At 38.7% G+C, this 20127-nt stretch overlaps 1 protein-coding gene across 14 annotated transcripts in view; it reads right to left on the reverse strand.

Annotated features, from left to right (window-relative positions):
- Positions 1-20127, reverse strand: part of LOC126346684 (ankyrin-2-like) — a 962838-nt gene that overhangs the window by 12957 nt on the left and 929754 nt on the right. For 5 of the 14 annotated variants that reach the window (XM_050002212.1, XM_050002213.1, XM_050002209.1 and 2 more), the window contains 3 exons: positions 6064-6909; positions 4744-4896; positions 4255-4336 (listed from right to left, as the gene is read on the reverse strand). In XM_050002212.1, coding sequence (XP_049858169.1) covers positions 4255-4336; positions 4744-4896; positions 6064-6909 — 1081 coding nt within the window. The remainder of the gene's footprint in view (positions 1-4254; positions 4337-4743; positions 4897-6063; positions 6910-20127) is intronic. The other 9 variants (XM_050002221.1, XM_050002220.1, XM_050002219.1 and 6 more) reach the window with 2 other exon arrangements.

Genomic DNA, 20127 nt, shown 5'->3' on the forward strand with positions numbered 1-20127 from the left:
CATGGTGTTGGTGTTGCTCTTTCCTCAAACAGAAATGTTATCGTTTAAGTGTAGTTGAACATCCATAAGAATGTTATAAGAATTGTAAGGGTGTGCTCTATCACAGGCTGTAGGGTACAGTACACACTACATATGTAGAGAAAATTTCAGTGCTATAACTTGTAGCTCTGCAAGACAGGCAGAAAAGAGAAATAGAGTCCATACTCAATCTCATCAAAACTACAGGATGATTCAGAGAAGCAAATTTTTTTTTCTTTTTTTAAATTTTTGTGTAGCTTTGGCCAGCAGTTAATGCTGAGTAACATATTTTAGAAACCAGCTCATACCATCTTGCCATTTAGTTAACATGGACACTTGGTGTGGTGCACAACATACTTTTGCCACCGAAGACACATCTGGTTTGCCCTGATACATCTTTCAGGGATGCATTATGAAATGTCCACTACCTCCTCACCACCAAATCACTGGAATGTATGGCCTCAGTGACCTGTGTCTGTGATTTAAAAAAGTGAATAAATATCTATTTTTTTAATTTATTTATCACAATGTGTAAGTTTATTCATGTGTGTGTGTGTGTGTGTGTGTGTGTGTGTGTGTGTGTGTGTGAGTGTGTGTGCGCACACATGCGCGCGCACGGACACACACACATACACACTATTGAAAACAGATATCTATTTTTATCACACACACAGGTCACTGGGACCAGCCATTCCATTGCTTTGGTGGTGAGACCATGGATGTCTTGTAATGCACCCCTGAAGGATGTATTGGGGCAAGCCAGGGCCAGGTGGGCGATTTTTTGCTTTTCGGTTCCACATCAGCTGAAGCTCTCCACTGAATAGCTCTTCACTGAATAAGGCTCATTTTGCAGATACCATGGATTCTGCAAATCACATTTATGTAACACCACTGTCTTCTGGGAAAATGGAGCCTTCAAAGTTGAACTTGCCATGAGGTGGGAGTTTTTAATGTTCTGATCTTCCAAAAGTGATGTCCAGTAATTATTAACGATGAAGTCATTGAGTTGGTTGGCGACAGCTACAGTCTTAGCTGCTGTCATTTAATGAAACGTGTCGATATGAATGGAAGGGGATGAGTGGGCATTACATTTTGGCAACTGTGATTTGAGGGCTGCCAGTCATCTAGTCTGGCACTCTGCACTCCATCTTCAAATCATATTTATGTACCACCATCGGGGCCATCTGACCACTGTGTCATCCTAAGCTGAGGATGCAGATAGGAGGGACATGTGGTCAGCACACCTCTACCTCTCTCATGGTCATAATGATGGTTTTCTTTGACCCTAGCTGCTAGTATTAGTTCAAGTAGTTCCTCAATTGGCACCACAAGGCTGAGTGCACCCTATAAAATGGCAACAGCGCATGGCAGCCCGGATGGTCACCCATCCAAGTGCCGGCCATACCCAACAGCCCTTAACCTTGGTGATCTGACAGGAACCGGTGTATCCACTGCGGCAAGGCCATTGCTGTCTAGTCCGGGAGATGCCATATTACTCAGTAATGGGAGGCACTAGAGTGGAGTTGTTCTAATAGTTCCAAATACAATTCACACTGCCTGATTTAGTTCTGTGCTGACAATGGCAGTGTGAAGATTGCACTTGGAGAATTTTGTCATCACTTCAATTTGCGACACCATGATCACATGCCATTAAATTTTCAGTTAACACATGGACATGAAATTTTGAGGAAACAGGCTCAACAATGAAAAAGCATCTTCCAGGTCTTGTGCTGACTGTTCATACACCACACAATATCAAAGCTGCTTGAGCTTGATTCATAAGAAGCCCACATTGTTCAGTCCATCACTGTACATTATCTTTACTGTTACAAAGTTCAAGTTTTCAAAGAAGATTAGTACAGGACTTTTTCCTATTACAGACTGAAGAAGAATATCAAGATGGCAGTCTTCTCAATTCAAATAGATATTACAAATTAAGGAAAGCTTGGGATCCACTTATTTAAAATACAACAGTCCCCTACAAAATGATCTGAGTGTGGTGACAGTAGCACCAAACTATAACCAGTTACACAGGATCAAACAAAAAGCAAAGGTAACTGCAAAACAACAAATAAAAAGAAAATATGCTTAGCTGAAACTGCAAAGCACTCAAAACTCTAATTGGGGACACGGAAAAGATGATAATTTCAATACTTGCTCCCCTTCAGGTGGGAACAGAGTGGACAGGCACAAGCTTTTGTACTTTCTTTTTCATTAAAACAGAACAGTGCAATATATTTTGTTTAAAGTAAGTAGAAATAAATATGTACATTTTATATTACTAAATAAAAAAATTAAAAATGGAGGGAATGGCTGATTAGTCTTGTGACTTATGTTGAAACTATCTGTTATACATTATAGATGTATTACTATCACTTTTGGAGCTCTTAAGGTAATAACCAAACCCCCTTACCTTAGGGGGGAAAAAGGACAGCTGTACACTCGCACACACACACATATCCATCCGCACATACACAGACACAAGCAGACATTTGTAAAGGCTTGTGTCTGTGTATGTGCGGATGGATATGTGTGTGTGTGTGCGAGTGTACACCTGTCCTTTTTTCCCCCTAAGGTAAACCTTTCCGCTCCCGGGATTGGAATGACTCCTTACCCTCTCCCTTAAAACCCACATCCGTTCGTCTTTCCCTCTCCTTCCCTCTTTCCTGAAGAAGTAACCGTTGGTTGCAAAAGCTAGAAATTCTGTGTGTGTTTGTGTGTTTTATTTATTGTGCCTGTCTACCGGCACTTTCCCACTTGGTAAGTCTTGGAATCTTTGTTTTTAATATATAAGTATGTTGATACGTACTTTTGCTTTCTTGTGAGAATAGCTTGAGCAGAGGCCAATAATTTTCTTTTTTATATTGTCAGCCCTGCACCTGGGCTGTATATCACGGGTAATGACCTCTGCAATTTGTTTGTAGCTCTTCACTCTTCTTAATCTATTTTTGTACTCACTGTGGCTTACATTGTAAAGCACATCAGCAGCTTCATACATTTCTATTAATTTTGTAGTTGACAGCACACATAAATTAAAGCCCGCATCTCGTGGTCGTGCGGTAGCGTTCTTGTTTCCCACGCCCGGGTTCGATTCCCGGCGGGGTCAGGGATTTTCTCTGCCTCGTGATGGCTGGGTGTTGTGTGATGTCCTTAGGTTAGTAGGGTTTAAGTAGTTCTAAGTTCTAGGGGACTGATGAACAAGATGTTAAGTCACATGGTGCTCAGAGCCATTTGAACATAAATTAAACTTCACAGTCATGTTTACACACACACACTACTGGTGACAGAATGCTGCAGCGATGCTAGTGCTCCAAGTGGTAACATTTCACATTGCAGTGAACAGAAGACAAGTGACTTTTATGATCAAATCTATTGCGAGGCCCTAGATTTTATCATATTTATTTGATGAGAGGTGGGATTTGATGAAGTTCCCTCTTACACCATCAAATTTCTTTGATATAGATATTTGACATATCAACTTTGACAAAGAAATATGATAGTGTAATACTGGCCTAACAGGTGTAATTAGAAAATGATTATAAGCTACAGTGGCGATACAGAATGCAAAAATGATCTGTGCCAGGTAAGCATGCTATGGCAATGCCGCTATTACTTATATGCTTTCTTATTTCTTCCACTTATGAGAGTTCCTGGCACCTTCTTCCACCACTGCTCACTATAAGATGTGTTTCCCCTCCCCACTTGTGTGCCAACAGTTTATTTTGGCAGTAAGGTCAGTCAACTTACTTTTTCAGTGAAACTGATTTTCCTACATAACTGATATAGATCGTCTTCCTTCAACATAAATACGGTCAGGAGAACCAAATATGATCATGAGCACCAAGAATGAACACTACAAGCTATGAAAAACAGCTCGAATGGCTGGGTTACAATTTTCAGAACTGACAGAAACATCCAATGGCAACAGAGAGAGAATTGGTCATTTCAAGGTTTCCCACTGAACTGGAAAAACAAGTTCTTGTTCTGACAAGCTGTGTTTTTAATTTCCTGGATCATTCTGCAAATTGAACCCAAAATTTGAATCATTCTCTAATTATGGGGATTTTCCATTTCCGGTGATAAAAATGGTCCATGAAGGACAAAAAATTTAATCTCTGAGATTTCAGGGAGAGGTTCCTGTCAAAAAGCGGGTAGCTAATAAAACCAGTAATCAAAAGTTATTATTCAGATACACTGAAGGTTATAATACTATCCATGATTAGAGGATCAGCTTACTTTCTTTGTGTTGCTGGATCAAAATCAGTGGTGACTGTCTCAGAGAAGATCTGTTGATCTGTTCCTTGAAAGTAATCAGACCCTGTAATGAGATGAAAATTTTGAGAATTTAGCAGTAAGTCCCCAAGTAAGATTAGTTGACCACATGCCCCTGTTATAATAAGGAAGTTCTCATGTGTTAATACTTATTTACAGTTTTCAAAACAATCAACTACAGCTAAAAATAAAACTAATGTATTCAAACTACAAAGGTACTAGAAGAAGATCAAATCTTAGGAAACTAAAAGTAAAATGCATCACAGTTGCTACAATAAGTCTCCATGCATTTTACAGACAGTTTAAAGAATGAAGACATTATATTAACATGCAGCATTCATTCTTGCTGTAATCTAGTTCCTTTGTTTGGGTTAGTACACAGAATACTTGGAAATTAAAAATGACCTTTTGTAACAACTGTGCTGCTATGTGCTATAGGAGGATGTATATTACCATGAGCAGCAACGACATGGGATAAGAAGCGGTGCATCACTAGAGTGTATGGGGAGGCACAGCCATGCAGCGCGACACAGGCTAACAGAGCCAACAGGAAGCAAGCTGGGACGAGCCAGCGTCGACTCAAGCCATACCATCTACTGGCAAACACTGTAGTAATAATACAAAGAGTCAGAGCTGCTACTTGGAGCATTCACAATCCAGCACTGGCAGCCTCAGAAAAATTCATGTTGCTGCTTAGTAACACAATGAAATCTTATACGAAATATGATGGTGTCCTGCCACATAAAAATGTTCATACATTATGTTTCTGCTACAAATCAGCAAAAAATGTATTAAGAAATTATTTACATCTCACCATCACACTAAAAGAACATGCATATGTTAAAAGCAAATTCAATACAAATATTATATATAAACTTTTGTAAACAGAAGATAAAAAACAATTGATACTCCTATTACTGCCAAAGCTATGTGAATTTTACACTACAAAATAAAACAAATATAATACAGTTGACATAAAGCCATTTATCATGCTACAAGCTCATTGCTTTCAATGAAAGAGGAGTCACAGCTCTTCAGTCTGCGTTAGTCAATTACAAAATTATAAATCAGTGAAAAAAGCAAACTACTACTTCAACAGTTAGTTTTCATGCTAAATGAAGCATACAGGATAATATATACAAAAGTGACAGAAGGAATTGTTTAAATTTTTCAACAAAAGAAATAAAATCTCTGTACTACACATCTGTGGTAATAATGCATGAAATAGAAATAAATAAATGGTAGGAAACTAAAAGATGTCACTAATTTAGATTTCTATGTCAGCCAGAAAACTAACACACTGCTAAACAGAAAACGTGTTTGTTATTACATTAAGAGCACTACACACTATATAAGCTTTCAGGTTTTCAACAGATTAAATATTTAGATTGACTTCCTAATGCTTGATATTTTACAGCATTTGAAACCTGACTAATAAATTTCCCATGAGCAAAAAAATAATTTAGCAAGATATTTATAATCACATGTTAAGCTTCACAAGAGCTTTGGAACTTCTTGCCTGTGAGCATTTTATGATATCCCCCATTCAAGTTGTTCTTTTTAATAAATAAACTCTGTGACAAGAGAACATCTGGCTGCAAACTAATTATGCAGTGTTGGTGTAATCCAGTATGTAACTCCAGAGTGGGTATCAATTAAAAAAATCAATTAACTAGTTTCAATCACTGACACATCTAACACTGCATAGTAATTTGAATCTTTTAGTTTTCCTCCATTCATTTAATTTGTCTCAGTAGGTTGAGCTTCCAGTACCTGGATGGTCATCATCTGAGAGGTCGTTGCCTTCATGCAGTGCGACATCGGAGCCACTGGAGCTGCCAATGGTCCTTCTCCTGATGGATACCCTCATCCCTGACAGTGGAGATGCCATACTGTCAGTTTCCACATCCGAATCACTGTTCACAGTCACAGAATTGGTGCTGCACCTCTCATCGTTCATGTTCACAGCAAGGCTATTAACTGCATCACCATCAGCACTTTTGTCACCAGGAGAAGACTGCAGCGAATGTGTTACAGACTTTGTTTCTTCATAGATGGCATTTTTACTTGGAACACTGCTGCCAACATTTACAAGTACATTGTCTGTAACACTCCCAGAAACCTTGCTTAAGCGAAGTGCTGGTTTTGGTGTGTACACAGCACTAAATTGTGGCTCTTCCACATCTTCTTTACTTTCTGAATTTTGTTTAGTGGGGCTAAAACATTCTTTATCTTCAAGCTTGCCAGATGGACTCAAAGCAACTTTCCCACTCACTGTAGCCTCATTTTGGATGAATTTCTCATTTTCAATGGCATTTGGATCCCCATATATAGTTCTGATGGTTTTCACAATAACATTTCCTTGTGTCTCATTGTCAGAACCAAAGTCCCATTGAACATCCTCCATTACAGCTGTAGAAGGGTCATCATGGGAAGATCTGGATGCTTTGCGCACAGGTTTCAAGCGTGGCTGTGGCGTGGAGGTGACAATTGGACCTTCCTCATGCAGCCTGACAGTGGGAATGTGGCCATCATGCGAACTAAGATCTATGCTAGTGTCAAGTGCAGTGCGACTTTCAGCATGCGACCCAAATAGCTGTGGTTTGCCGTCCGAGAAACCTTTATGGGAAATGAGTGATAGAACAACAAATATGTGAAATTAATTCAAACAAATTTGCATATTACATAACAAATGTAGTCAGTATACTTACTAGACTCTGTACATTTTTAATCAAGGGTACAATGATAGATACAGATTAGAAAAAAAAGATTACAGGATAAAATATACTGCTACTTAATACTTAATAAGTAGGAATGTTAAGCAATGTCACTCTCTACCATAAAATACTGTGCAAATTATACCTTATTTATTAAATCTGACAGTTTAATTGAGAAAAATGTAAGTCAGGATTCATGCAGTGTGATGAATTATATGCATCAAAACAAATGTTCTGGCAGTTTAAAAAAAGGTGATGCAGTTTCTGTAATTTAATTTACATTATAAAGGCAAAACTGAAGCTAAAAAATTTAGCAAAGAATCAGATGTAACACTGTTTTCTAAAGACAAGTTTGTAATACTTGGCATCTCATTTTTATACAAATGTGCTGTGATACACATCTGTCAAGAATGTTGTCAGCCGTAAGAAACAAATTTTGCATCTTCATGAAGCACTCTTTCCAAATGCAAGACACAATACTCTTGAAAGAAAGTGATATAATGCATTTTTTTTATTTCATAGAGAATAATAGAAACTCATCTCAGGAACTTAGTAAATTAACACAAAACAAAGCATATTTTGAAAGTACGAGCATAAATAATAAATATAATACATGAAGAAATCTTTAATGCTGAACTTTTATGGAAATGCTGAACTTCTACAGAAATGACACTGCATTTATAGGAGTCAAAGGGCATGAAATGAAAGCAGTAATAGAGAAGAGAGAGCAACAGGGATGCAGCCTTCTTTCCATGTTGTCAAATTCTTATTCAGAGCAAGCAGTATATGAAGTCAAGAACAGATTTAGAAAAGGAATTAATGTCCATGGAGAAGAGATAGAAAAATTTAAAGGTTTGTCGATGACACTGTAATTCTGTCACAGATGACTAAGGACTTGTAAGATCAATTTAGCTGAAAAGAGTGTCTCCAAATGAGGTTATAAGACAAATGTCAACAAAAGTAAAATATTTGTAATGGAGTGTAGATGTATGAGAAACAAAATAATTGTTTGGGGGAGAGGGACAGAGAGAATTAAAGAGGGAGCACCTGGAGATAGCAGTCATGTGTGGGTGAGGTGTGCTTGCTTGTGTGAATTGTGTGTCTTTCTCTTTCTGAAGACAGCTTTGGGTGAAAGTTCAATGTGCAACTGTCTTTTCAATGTGCCTGCCTGCAACTCAACATGTCATCTTCACAGTGAATAGTGATCTATCCTTAAGACTTACATGTTAAAAAATAAGTGCAGCTCTATAAGGAAGCAACACATGGATGATAAACAGTACAGATGAAAAGTGAGGACAAGATTTCAAAATGTGCTGCTACAGAACAATGCTGGAGGTCAGATAGATAAATAATAAAGAACTACTGAACTAAATCGAGGAGAGTAGAAATTTATGGCACAACTTGACTAAAAGAAGAGATAGATTAATTTTACACATCCTGAGGCAACAAAGAATAGTTAATTTGGTAATGGAGGGAAGAGTTTGTGCATGAGTGGAGGGGAGGGCGGGGGATTAGGAGGGGGGGGTGGGGGGTGGAGAGTGACAGCAATTGCAAAGCTAGAACAAGGCTTGATTTCAATTAAGCCAGTTTAACTGCATTTAGGGTGCAGTAGTTACGTGGATATCAAGAGTCTTGCTTAGAACAATTTGTAATTGTTGTCCTCATATTGTCACAAGCAGAGTGTTTATTTGAGAACAGTGTCGACATCTCCTGTCAATCCGTGGTACCACAATACAAAGCTGAATATGCACAGTCACATGGGTGCTTCCCAGTAATCTTTGTACCTTCCATCAACTGGCTAATATCTTCTGAGTTTAGGGAGAAAAAAAATGTGCATAAAGGAGTGCATTCTTGAAAGTAAAAATAAATGTGCCTTTCAGAATGAAAGATAAGTGACATATTTATAACTTTATACATGTTTCCAAATGAGGACAGTGTGATTGAAAGGTTGTAATAGCACAGAAATTTAGGACATTGTTTTGCTGTCTTTTTAGTCATCTTACAGTGATTTCACAATGCCCCATGTCCAAGACAGATGAAGGCCACTTACAGAAGAAGTTATATAGCTCCTTAATTCATCTGGAATTGTTGATCTATCTGATGATCCTGGCAATAATTTTGAACAAGAGGACAATGACGAGGTAATGTTAGACACTTTACATCATACGGTATATTGTAAGCTGAGTGGCCTAGACGCAGAGCCCATAAACTGCGTGATAAGTGACACTGAGATAATCACGTAACACTCATCCCATCCAAACAACAATGCATTGGCAACAAGAACATTGTTGTTGCATATGAATTTGTTACAGTGCAGCCAACCTAAAGCTGAATAAGAGAAAAACCCATTCTAATTGTAACAGACTGGAAGGTAGCTTTGAATGTCCTAATTGGTAGTTCATCCAGAAACTGAAGTTCATTTGGACAACGTTGAGCATCTTCCAGTGGTCAGTGACAAAAGAAAAAACCATTCCACAGGTGCACGAAACTGGGTTGCAAAGGCAAAGGCAAATTTTACTGTGTAAAATGTAACATTCACTTATGCCTGGAGAGAAAAAAATTGTTTTTTTCAGGAAAAAAAATAATTCATGACCAAAAGGGTTGAACCAGACTTTGGATCGATGACTGCATCAATCACAGGAAGAAAAAACTTTCATCACTACAAACTAAAGTTTTGTAAGGTTCTAAATTAATGGTGAATTTCTAATTTTCAGAAACAATGTATCAATGAAAAAATCAATGAAGACAAGAAAATTTCACAGCTACAACACTCAGTGATGGCAGTGGCTTTCAATATGATGGGTCATGACAGAATGTCTGATCACATGCATCGAATACAGGACTTCATGCAGCAAGCATCACAGTGATACTGTGGATACTGTTCAAAAACAGATAACAAACATCTTATCAAGTATCAGAATTACTGAGTCCTATAGAAAGTGAAAAATGTTACACAGGGAACTATACTTGTAAAGCAGCCTGTTAGTCATTTTCCTTCTCCCTCATTTCTGTGTTAAATGTTTCTTTTAATACAGATTTCAATGTTATTTATCTTTCTGTTCGGGTCCCCAGCATTTTTCACTTGTCAGATACACTCATATTAACCAAATACACAAGATGAACTTCCTAATTCGTATATCAGTGTTTCCTTGTAGAGTTTCTCTTGCATTAATCTTGGATTTCAGCCATACTAAATAGAGCTTTCCTGTCATTCTTCTCCCAGAATGAGTCGCATATATACTCTGTACCATTCAAAGGTTGACAGAAATGTGCTAAAATATTGGCAAACTAGTTACACACATATGAAGATAAATAATTACATAAGATTTTTTGATAAATAATTATATTTATTATTGATTATAAAAGAGTTAGCAAATAACTGGATAATCATAGAAAAATAAAAATTATGACAATGATCAGTGATAATCACAATGTAATAAACAGTTCAAAAATTAGTGAGAACGTAACTTCTGTCCAAAAAAGTAACATGTTAGAGAATCAGGACTCTGCAGTGATAACACATTAAAATTATCCAGAACTTTAGATCAAAGAAATCACAGATAGACAGTATGAAAGAGAAAGCAACAGAGAAGTGTTAGAGATAAAAAGCAACAACACGTTGGAACTACAGGTGCATGTGAGGCAACAATAAAGAGGAGAGAAAAGCCAAGAATAATCATGTAGTTGAAGGGGACCACAAAATGAGAAGCAGTAATTTCTATTCATTTTAAAAGTGGATAATGAAGGAGGGAAAATATGTAAAGGGAAGGAAAGACAATGACAAAAAACAAGAGGAAGGAGATGACACTTCCCCCCCCCCCCCCCCCCCCATGTGACTATTCACTTTGAATCTCCTTCTTTATGCCTCTTTCTCTACAACTTGCTTCAAATTTCCCTTTCATGCACTTATTACTGTCTTCTCAATTGTCCTATCTGCTCTCTTCCACCATCCCACAGCTTCAAATATCATCTTTTGTTGGCATTTTATTGTTGATATCCCTGCCACACTGCCCAACTGTGTCTCTTCTGATGGGCCACTTTCCTCTGAAACATCTTGCTGAATCCAATCCTATCTGACCTTTGGTTCTGATACATAACATTTATGTTACAGTTTGTTTATTTTAAAGCACACTTCCAGGTAGTATGTTAAAAAAATTATTATGGGCCAATGAAGGTGTATTCTCTATTAAAGCAAATCTTTAAAAAGTCTGACCACTACTGGTACAAAAAGTCTCTTCCCATAGAACACTAGTTTTTATTCTGTTCACAAAGCTTATGTAGCCAGAGTGTCACTTCTATCTTACATCTGATATTTTTTCACACTGCTGCAACAGTACCACTTTATACAAAACAAATAAAAATAATGTATATAATGACTTAGTCAACTCTACACAGCAGTGGCATATAAGTTTTTAAGTCTTTTGCAGATCTCATCTGGCTCATTGTTTGTGTTATTCAAGTGCTGACTAGGCGAATGTAGACGAGATGTGGCTCAAATTTAAAGATATAGTAGCAACAGCAATTGAGAGATTCATACCTCATAAATTGGTAAGAGATGGAACGGATCCCCCGTGGTACACAAAAAAGGTCCGAACGCTGTTGCAGAGGCAACGGAAAAAGCATGCGAAGTTCAGAAGAACGAAAAATCCCGAAAATGGGCTAAAATTTACAGACGCGCGAAATTTGGCACGTACTTCGATGCGAGATGCCTTTAATAGGTTCCACAACGAAACATTGTCTCGAAATTTGGTAGAAAATCTGAAGAAATTCTGGTAGTATGTAAAGTACACAAGCGGCAAGACGCAGTCAATACCTTCGCTGCGCAGTGCCGATGGTACTGTTATCGACGACTGTGCCGCTAAAGCGGAGTTATTGAACGCAGTTTTCCGAAATTCCTTCACCACGGAAGACGAATGGAATATTCCAGAATTTGAAACACGAACATCTGCTAGCATGAGTTTCTTAGAAGTAGATACCTTAGGGGTTGCGAAGCAACTCAAATCGCTTGATACGGGCAAGTCTTCAGGTCCAGATTGTATACCGATTAGGTTCCTTTCAGATTACGCTGATACTATAGCTCCCTACTTAGCACTCATATACAACCGCTCGCTCACTGATAGATCTGTACCTACAGATTGGAAAATTGCGCAGGTCGCACCAGTGTTAAAGAAGGGTAGTAGGAGTAATCCATTTAACTACAGACCTATATCATTGACGTCGGTTTGCTGCAGAGTTTTGGAGCATATACTGTATTCAAACATTATGAATCACCTCGAAGGGAACGATCTATTGACACGTAATCGTGATTTCCTGTCAGGAAGGTTGCAGTTCGTAGTAATAGACGGTAAATCATCGAGTAAAACTGAAGTGATATCAGGTGTTCCCCAGGGAAGTGTCCTGGGACCTCTACTGTTCCTGATCTATATAAATGACCTGGGTGACAATCTGAGCAGTTCTCTTAGATTGTTCGCAGATGATGCTGTAATTTACCGTCTAGTAAGGTCATCCGAAGACCAGTATCAGCTGCAAAGCGATTTAGAAAAGATTGCTGTATGGTGTGTCAGGTGGCAGTTGACGCTAAATAACGAAAAGTGTGAGATGATCCACATGAGTTCCAAAAGAAATCCGTTGGAATTCGATTACTTGATAAATAGTATAATTCTCAAGGCTGTCAATTCAACTAAGTACCTGGGTGTTAAAATTACGAACAACTTCAGTTGGAAGGACCACATAGATAATACTGTCGGGAAGGCGAGCCAAAGGTTGCGTTTCATTGGCAGGACACTTAGAAGATGCAACAAGTCCACTAAAGAGACAGCTTACACTACACTCGTTCGTCCTCTGTTAGAATATTGCTGCGCGGTGTGGGATCCTTACCAGGTGGGATTGACGGAGGACATCGAAAGGGTGCAAAAAAGGGCAGCTCATTTTGTATTATCGCGTTATAGGGGAGAGAGTGTGGCAGATATGATACACGAGTTGGGATGGAAGTCATTACAGCATAGACGTTTTTCGTCGGGGCGAGACCTTTTTACGAAATTTCAGTCACCAACTGTCTCTTCCGAATGCGAAAATATTTTGTTGAGCCCAACCTACATAGGTAGGAATGATCATCAAAATAAAATAAGAGAAATCAGAGCTCGAACAGAAAGGTTTAGGTGTTCGTTTTTCCCGCTCGCTGTTCGGGAGTGGAATAGTAGAGATAGTATGATTGTGGTTCGATGAACCCTCTGCCAAGCGCTTAAATGTGAATTGCAGAGTAGTCATGTAGATGTAGATGTAGATGAACAAAAGCAGTAACTCTGAAGCCATATTCCACACCACAAATGTTTACCAAAACCTTGACATATGTTGATGTAAGGTCACAACAGCAAAGTGAGTTTATTTCTGGTTGTAATTCTGTTTCAATTTATCATCATCATTAATGTTCTGCCAAAAGGCAGGTTTTCACATGGTAGTTCTTCTGGCTGTCCAGTCTTCTGCCATCCTCTTCAGGTCCGCATAATTTCCTCTTTCCTTTATGTTGTCTATCATCTTGAATCTCCTTCCTCTCAGTCTTCTCCCATAAACCAGTTTTTCCAAATCATCTGCTAGCAAGCACTCTCTTCTCAATGAATGTCTCAACAAGTTCTTTCTCTTATAACCTTCAACAAATATCTTCTCTCACCAACACTTTCCAATACTCTTTCATTACTCACTTTTTTTTCATCCAGCTTATCCTCTCCATTCTCCTCCACATCCCAAATGCTTCTAACCTTTTTCCCATCCTCTCACCTCAGTGCCCATGTTTCTGCCCCATATAGTGCCACACTCCAGACAAAATATTTGCCAAGCTTTTTCCTTAGACCTTTATCTAATTTGCCACATAACAGTCTCCTCTTTCTGTTGAATGACTCCCTCGTTATGGCAATTCGAGTTTTCACCTCCTGGTGACATTTCAAGTCTTCACTTATTGTGCTTCCAAGATATTTAAATGCACTTACTTGGCCAATGGTAGCTTGTCCTATTTTAATATTGAACAGTATGCATCTGCATCTGTTTAGGTTGGTCATTAGTAATACATCCGTACACACTGCAATGGTGGCAGAGAGCTGTTCATTCAGATTGTACATATTAAATTTAAAACAGACATGTATCCTCATTATTAATATACACATATTCTTCTTTCAATGTATTACATGCAGAGATATGTTCATCTCCAAAAAATGATTTTCTGCTACACCTTCACATCATAAGGAACCAGCACAAAACAAAACAACTGCTCTCTCTCTCTCTCTCTCTCTCTCTCTCTCTCTCACCTCCACCCCCCCCCCCCCCCAAAATATATATATACAGGGTGTTTCAAAAATGACCGGTATATTTGAAACGGCAATACAAACTAAACGAGCAGCGATAGAAATACATCGTTTGTTGCAATATGCTTGGGACAACAGTACATTTTCAGGCAGACAAACTTTCGAAATTACAGTAATTACAATTGTCAACAACAGATGGCACTGCGGTCTGGGAAACTCTATAGTATGATATTTTCCACATACCCACCATGCGTAGCAATAATATGGCGTAGTCTCTGAATGAAATTACCCGAAACCTTTGACAACGTGTCTGGCGAAATGGCTTCACATGCAGATGAGATGTACTGCTTCAGCTGTTCAATTGTTTCTGGATTCTGGCAGTACACCTGGTCTTTCAAGTGTCCGCACAGAAAGAAGTCACAGGGGTTCATGTCTGGCGAATAGGGAGGCCAATCCACGCCGCCTACTGTATGTTTCGGATAGCCCAAAGCAATCACACGATCATCGAAATATTCATTCAGGAAATTAAAGACATTGGCCGTGCGATGTGGCCGGGCACCATCTTGCATAAACCAAGAGGTGTTCGCAGTGTCATCTAAGGCAGTTTGTACCGCCACAAATTCACGAAGAATGTCCAGATAGCGTGATGCAGTAATCGTTTCGGATCTGAAAAATGGGCCAATGATTCCTTTGGAAGAAATGGCGGCCCAGACCGTCTTGTTGCAACAACACTGTGTTCTAGGCGGTGGAATTCCAACACCAGAAAAATCCTCTGTTCTAAGGAATAAACCATGTTGTCCACAGCACACTTGCACGTTGTGAACAGCACACACTTACAGCAGAAAGACTAGCACACACACACATATCCATCCGCACATACACAGACACAAGCAGACATTTGTAAAGGCTTGTGTCTGTGTATGTGCAGATGGATGTGTGTGTGTGTGTGTGTGTGTGTGTGTGTGTGTGTGTGTGTGTGTGCGCGCGCGCGCGTGTGTGTGTGCGAGTGTACACCTGTCCTTTTTTCCCCGTAAGGTAAGTCTTTCCGCTCCCGGGATTGGAATGACTCCTTACCCTCTCCCTTAAAACCCACATCCTTTCGTCTTTCCCTCTCCTTCCCTCTTTCCTGAAGAAGCAACCGTCGGTTGTGAAAGCTAGAAATTCTGTGTGTGTGTTTGTGTGTTTTATTTATTGTGCCTGTCTACCGGCACTTTCCCACTTGGTAAGTCTTGGAATCTTTGTTTTTAATATATATATATATACAAAGTTCTAGTGGCCCACCCCTAGGTAACATTTGGGCCATCTGAGAACCTACTCACTGCAGTGCTAGTTTGGCATGAGTATCAAAAAGTGGCCTCCGCATACAGGCAGAAAATGGCAGCGGGAGACTTTAATTTATAATATGTATGCAAGGAGAAAATATGTATAGATTATAGTAATTTTGTGTGGCTCAAAGGCCTGGGGCAAGACTTTCAATTGGACTTCACTCCGGCGACTTGCATGTACCTAACCAGTTATCCAACTGCAGAATGGGGACCTACAGCTTAACACCAAATCTGAAGCACGATTTGTTATGGCGAATATCTACATCACTGAGAGGTGACTACAACGTTAGAAGGTAGAGTTATGAATTTGTGGGCCATCCGGAATACAATCACATAACCTATTGGTATCCAGACACACGCTTTACCTCCACACCACCAGGCTCAACACAGATCTCAGTCAAGCTTCGCTGCTCTCTAGAATTGTGACAGTTGTACCACTAGGTGGTAATGGCATTATTTTCAGAGTGGTGGGGGACTTTGGTTCAACATAATCTAGCCAATTGCCAATAAATATTTATAAATTATATACAGAAGTCATCCTCATGAATCAATCTTTTAGTCATAAACAGATAAAATCCCTACAGTAGTTCCTGACATTAGCCTGAAGGTACAGAAACTGTGACACAAGACTTCAATTTATGTATGTACTAATGACCTGGCCTGGCTTCTCATATGTAGCAATAAGTATCTGCAGCCAGACAATTTGAATGGCTTAGAACATTTTGTTTGTGGGTCATAAATCAAATTCAAACAACAATGTTAAGAAAGTGCCTATCATCACTTTCATACTTTAATACAAATTATGCAGGCCATGGCAGGAAAATTGTGTGGAGGCATTACTGTTCTGTGTTCCAGAAAGAATTGGCATTTGGAGTGATATCTCATGGCAATGAAGGGAGCATATCGGGATGTATTCATGAGTAATAAGTTACAAACAATGTAAATATTATATCTGAATTATGACTGTGAGTTAATGAGTGATTCATTATGTACCAGAGGCTGGCTGATGTGTGTGGGGTGGGAGGTGGGGGTGAGGGGGCGTGGGTGGGGTGTGTGGATTGGGGGGGGGGGGGGGGGGGAACACATGATCCACATGTTTAGACCAAGTTACAGCATTTCTCCTGTGAAGATTAGTACAGATTGTGATATATTGTTGAGACTCACTGCCACAATTTTTTGTGATGGACTCTTTATGGCAAGCTACTTTCACTGTACCATGCAAAGAATCATGTCTGCATCTAAGTTTGATTCAAAGAAAACAAAGTTGAGTCATCTGCTGCACTGCTGAAATAATGTAATGCTGAAGAAGTTTTTCAGAAAATATATTACTTGAGGCATAAAAAATAAAACACCACATATTTAGGATTTGCATATTTCTTCACTATGCAATTTTCTCAAATGACTGCAGCAAAACTATGGGTAAAAGTATTTGAGTGTTTTAAATTGTAAGGCTCTCACCACTGCCCAACGATGAAGTGGTTATCTTTTTGTTATTGGCCATGTTCATTAGAATACTTAAAAGTTGAGTAACTCACTGCCCATTGTTCAAAGACTTTGCAGTGAATTAATAGTGTGAATTTCAGCTAGTAATCTAAGAGAAGCAAAAATTGGCAGTCTGAAAGTGTTGTCATATTTTGATACATGTCCCTCGAACATCTCTAGAAGTATTCCAAAATACTTTCAATCTTATGGCAAAGACATTGTTTCTCCGACTTAACTTTAGTTCATTTTAATTCAAACCATTTGAGTAAAATTTTTATAAAATACATACAAAATCCTTCCTTGAGAATTATCCATTAGTATCTATTAGTCAAATCCCTAAAACAATCCCTGAGATTAGCCTGCACATACAGATGGACACAAGGAGACGATTTTGAGCGAGAGAGAGAGAGAGAGAGAGAGAGAGAGAGAGAGAGAGAGAGAGAGAGAGAGAGAGAGAAGTTGTATAGATAGAAGGAGACATTAAAAAAGTAAGAGCTGTCAGAAACACACATAATTACCATTCACTTTTAAGGGTTTTTCATAACAGTGCACTCGATTCTTCAATTCCTCAGCATAGACATGCTCTACCAGGGAACTGAACACGTTGATAAGAGTAGTCTTTAGTTCCTTTTCATCTTCAAGCAATTGTTTAGGGTGCCAGAAGAGGTGATAGTTGTTGGTCAAGAACTTCCCAACATAAATACAGAATCTTATCCTTGGTATGGGCAGTGGTATATTAATAAAGATTGTTATGAAGGAGTATCCTGGATGATAGCTTTTTGCCCCTTCCTTTCTGGATGGCATGTCTTGTTTCACAATTCATGTCAGCTGTAACTGTTGACACACTTTCCATGAAATCAATTGAAAGAGTACCCTTAACGATGCAGAAAGCATTAACTACCACATTTAGATTCAAGTAAAGACATTGCTTGAGTTTTTTCTAGTTTTGGCGAAGGTAAATAGTGCTACTACAATGACTGTTGTTTTGATTCTGTGATGGTTTAAGACTGGCCTGGTCAAACAGCACTACCACTTAGTGCTCCAAGTGCACTGGTAATTGTGGCTGAGGGTTGACAGGAGAAAGGAAAGCTGGCTGGAGTAAGGCATATCTTTATATTCTACATTAAGAGTTCTATGGATTCCACAAAATTGTCTAAGAAAATAAAAAGTGGAGGTATCACATTGTTAAATGCAAAATTGTAACTGCTTTACTTTTTTTTTTCATCTGAATGCCATGCAAAGTGCTTAACATGCAACTGCACTATTACAAGCTGGAAAAAAATCACTGGTATGCCACTACAACTGAAACAAAGATGAAATGATGCACTTGTCTTCTGACAAAAGAGAGAGAATGGTGGCTGAATCGAAGGCAGCCTTCACAGAAAAAAATGTAAAAGAGAAAGTAAAGATGCAACATAATCTTATAAATAACATGTTAAAAAGGTTTCAGAAAGAAGTGCCTGCCTAGATAGCTAAGTAGTAACAGTTACCAATGTGCAATATGAATGACATATAATAACCATTTTCTGAGAAATTGACATCAAGGGGCCATCAGTACAAGTGAGCTGCACAACAGTTTTCAAAATCTCACAGAATGGAAGACATTTTTTGAAGGAGAGTACGAGGCAGGTTTTGTATCCAGCAGAAGTTTGAATACTTTCTCGTCATACAGTGAATATGGCTGCAGATGTACATCATCAGCTATCTAAAAAGGCACCCAACTTCACAGCAATTTTCATCGCACTTGATGATCCTATCAACATGTCAGGCACAGCCCAGTTGGAGAGTTTCATGAGAGAGTTAACATTTAGCTAGAGGTGACTAAGGAGCTTCTGAGTTTCATCTCACAGGAGGACACTATTATTGGCACAGGTATTTTGACATTTTGGAGATGATAATTGATTTCTTTGGAGTGGAATGGAAACACACGGTCCGCAGCACAACAAATGGTGCATCATCAACGCAGCAAGTGCAAAATGGTCTTCCTAGCTAGGTAGTGGAGAAACTGCAATCTGTCGAGACCTCATTGACAGCTGCAGCTCACTGCCTGAAATGTCAAAAGGCACTATGAACTAAGTCAATAAGGAAAACTATACAATGAGGGCCATTATTCATGAAGTGAATTATATTCAGTCACTCGGATCAGTACTTCTTACATTTAAAGAATTCCTGTCTGATGTCACCCGAAATTTCATTCCACTACAAAGTTAGGTGGCATGGCCAAATCCTGAAGATGTTCCTTAATTTGCAAGAAGAAATCACAACATTCCAGAGGATAAGCATATGAGCGATCCTGATTGGACTGTTGACCTTATTTGTACATTCAATGTCATCAATTATTTCAATTCATTAAATCTATCAGTGCAAGAGGAGAATAATTTGGTAACAGGTATTGTGGACAAGATTGGTGGTTTCAAATAAAAGCTGAAACTATGGAAAAATCAAATTCAGGTTCATGACATGTAGCATTTCCTGAATACGAGACACTCAGTTGTGTGCAAGACATGACTGACAAGTTTCATTAATCGGAACATATCATGATCAGTTCTCAAACAGATTCCAAGACTTTGCATGCTTAAAGACATTTTGATTTATTTGTCAGATTGTTGTCATTTTTGACTGCTGATGTACATCATTACTTTCAACTTGCGCTATTAGAACTGTAGTATAGCACTTGTCTCAATAACCTCTTTGTCCAGTCCACAAATTTACAAGACTTTTATAAAATGTTACTCCCAGAGCAATATTTTTGACTGCTCAGAAAAGTTATTTCAATGTCTGCTTCAACAATGTGTACTGACATTTTTTTCTGTTGTGATATTGACAAAGTCCTGCCAACATTCAGGACTAATACATTTTAATCTGAACAGTACGAGGAAAGATTGCTACTTACCGTAAAGATGACATGTTAAATTGCAGACAGGCGCAATAGAAAAAGACACTTACACATTAGCTTTCAGACAAAGCCTTCATCACAAAAGGAAACGTACACACCCATTCATTCACACAAACAAGCAC

The sequence above is a fragment of the Schistocerca gregaria genome, chromosome 1, assembly GCF_023897955.1.
Source record: "Schistocerca gregaria isolate iqSchGreg1 chromosome 1, iqSchGreg1.2, whole genome shotgun sequence".
Lineage (NCBI taxonomy): Eukaryota > Metazoa > Arthropoda > Insecta > Orthoptera > Acrididae > Schistocerca > Schistocerca gregaria.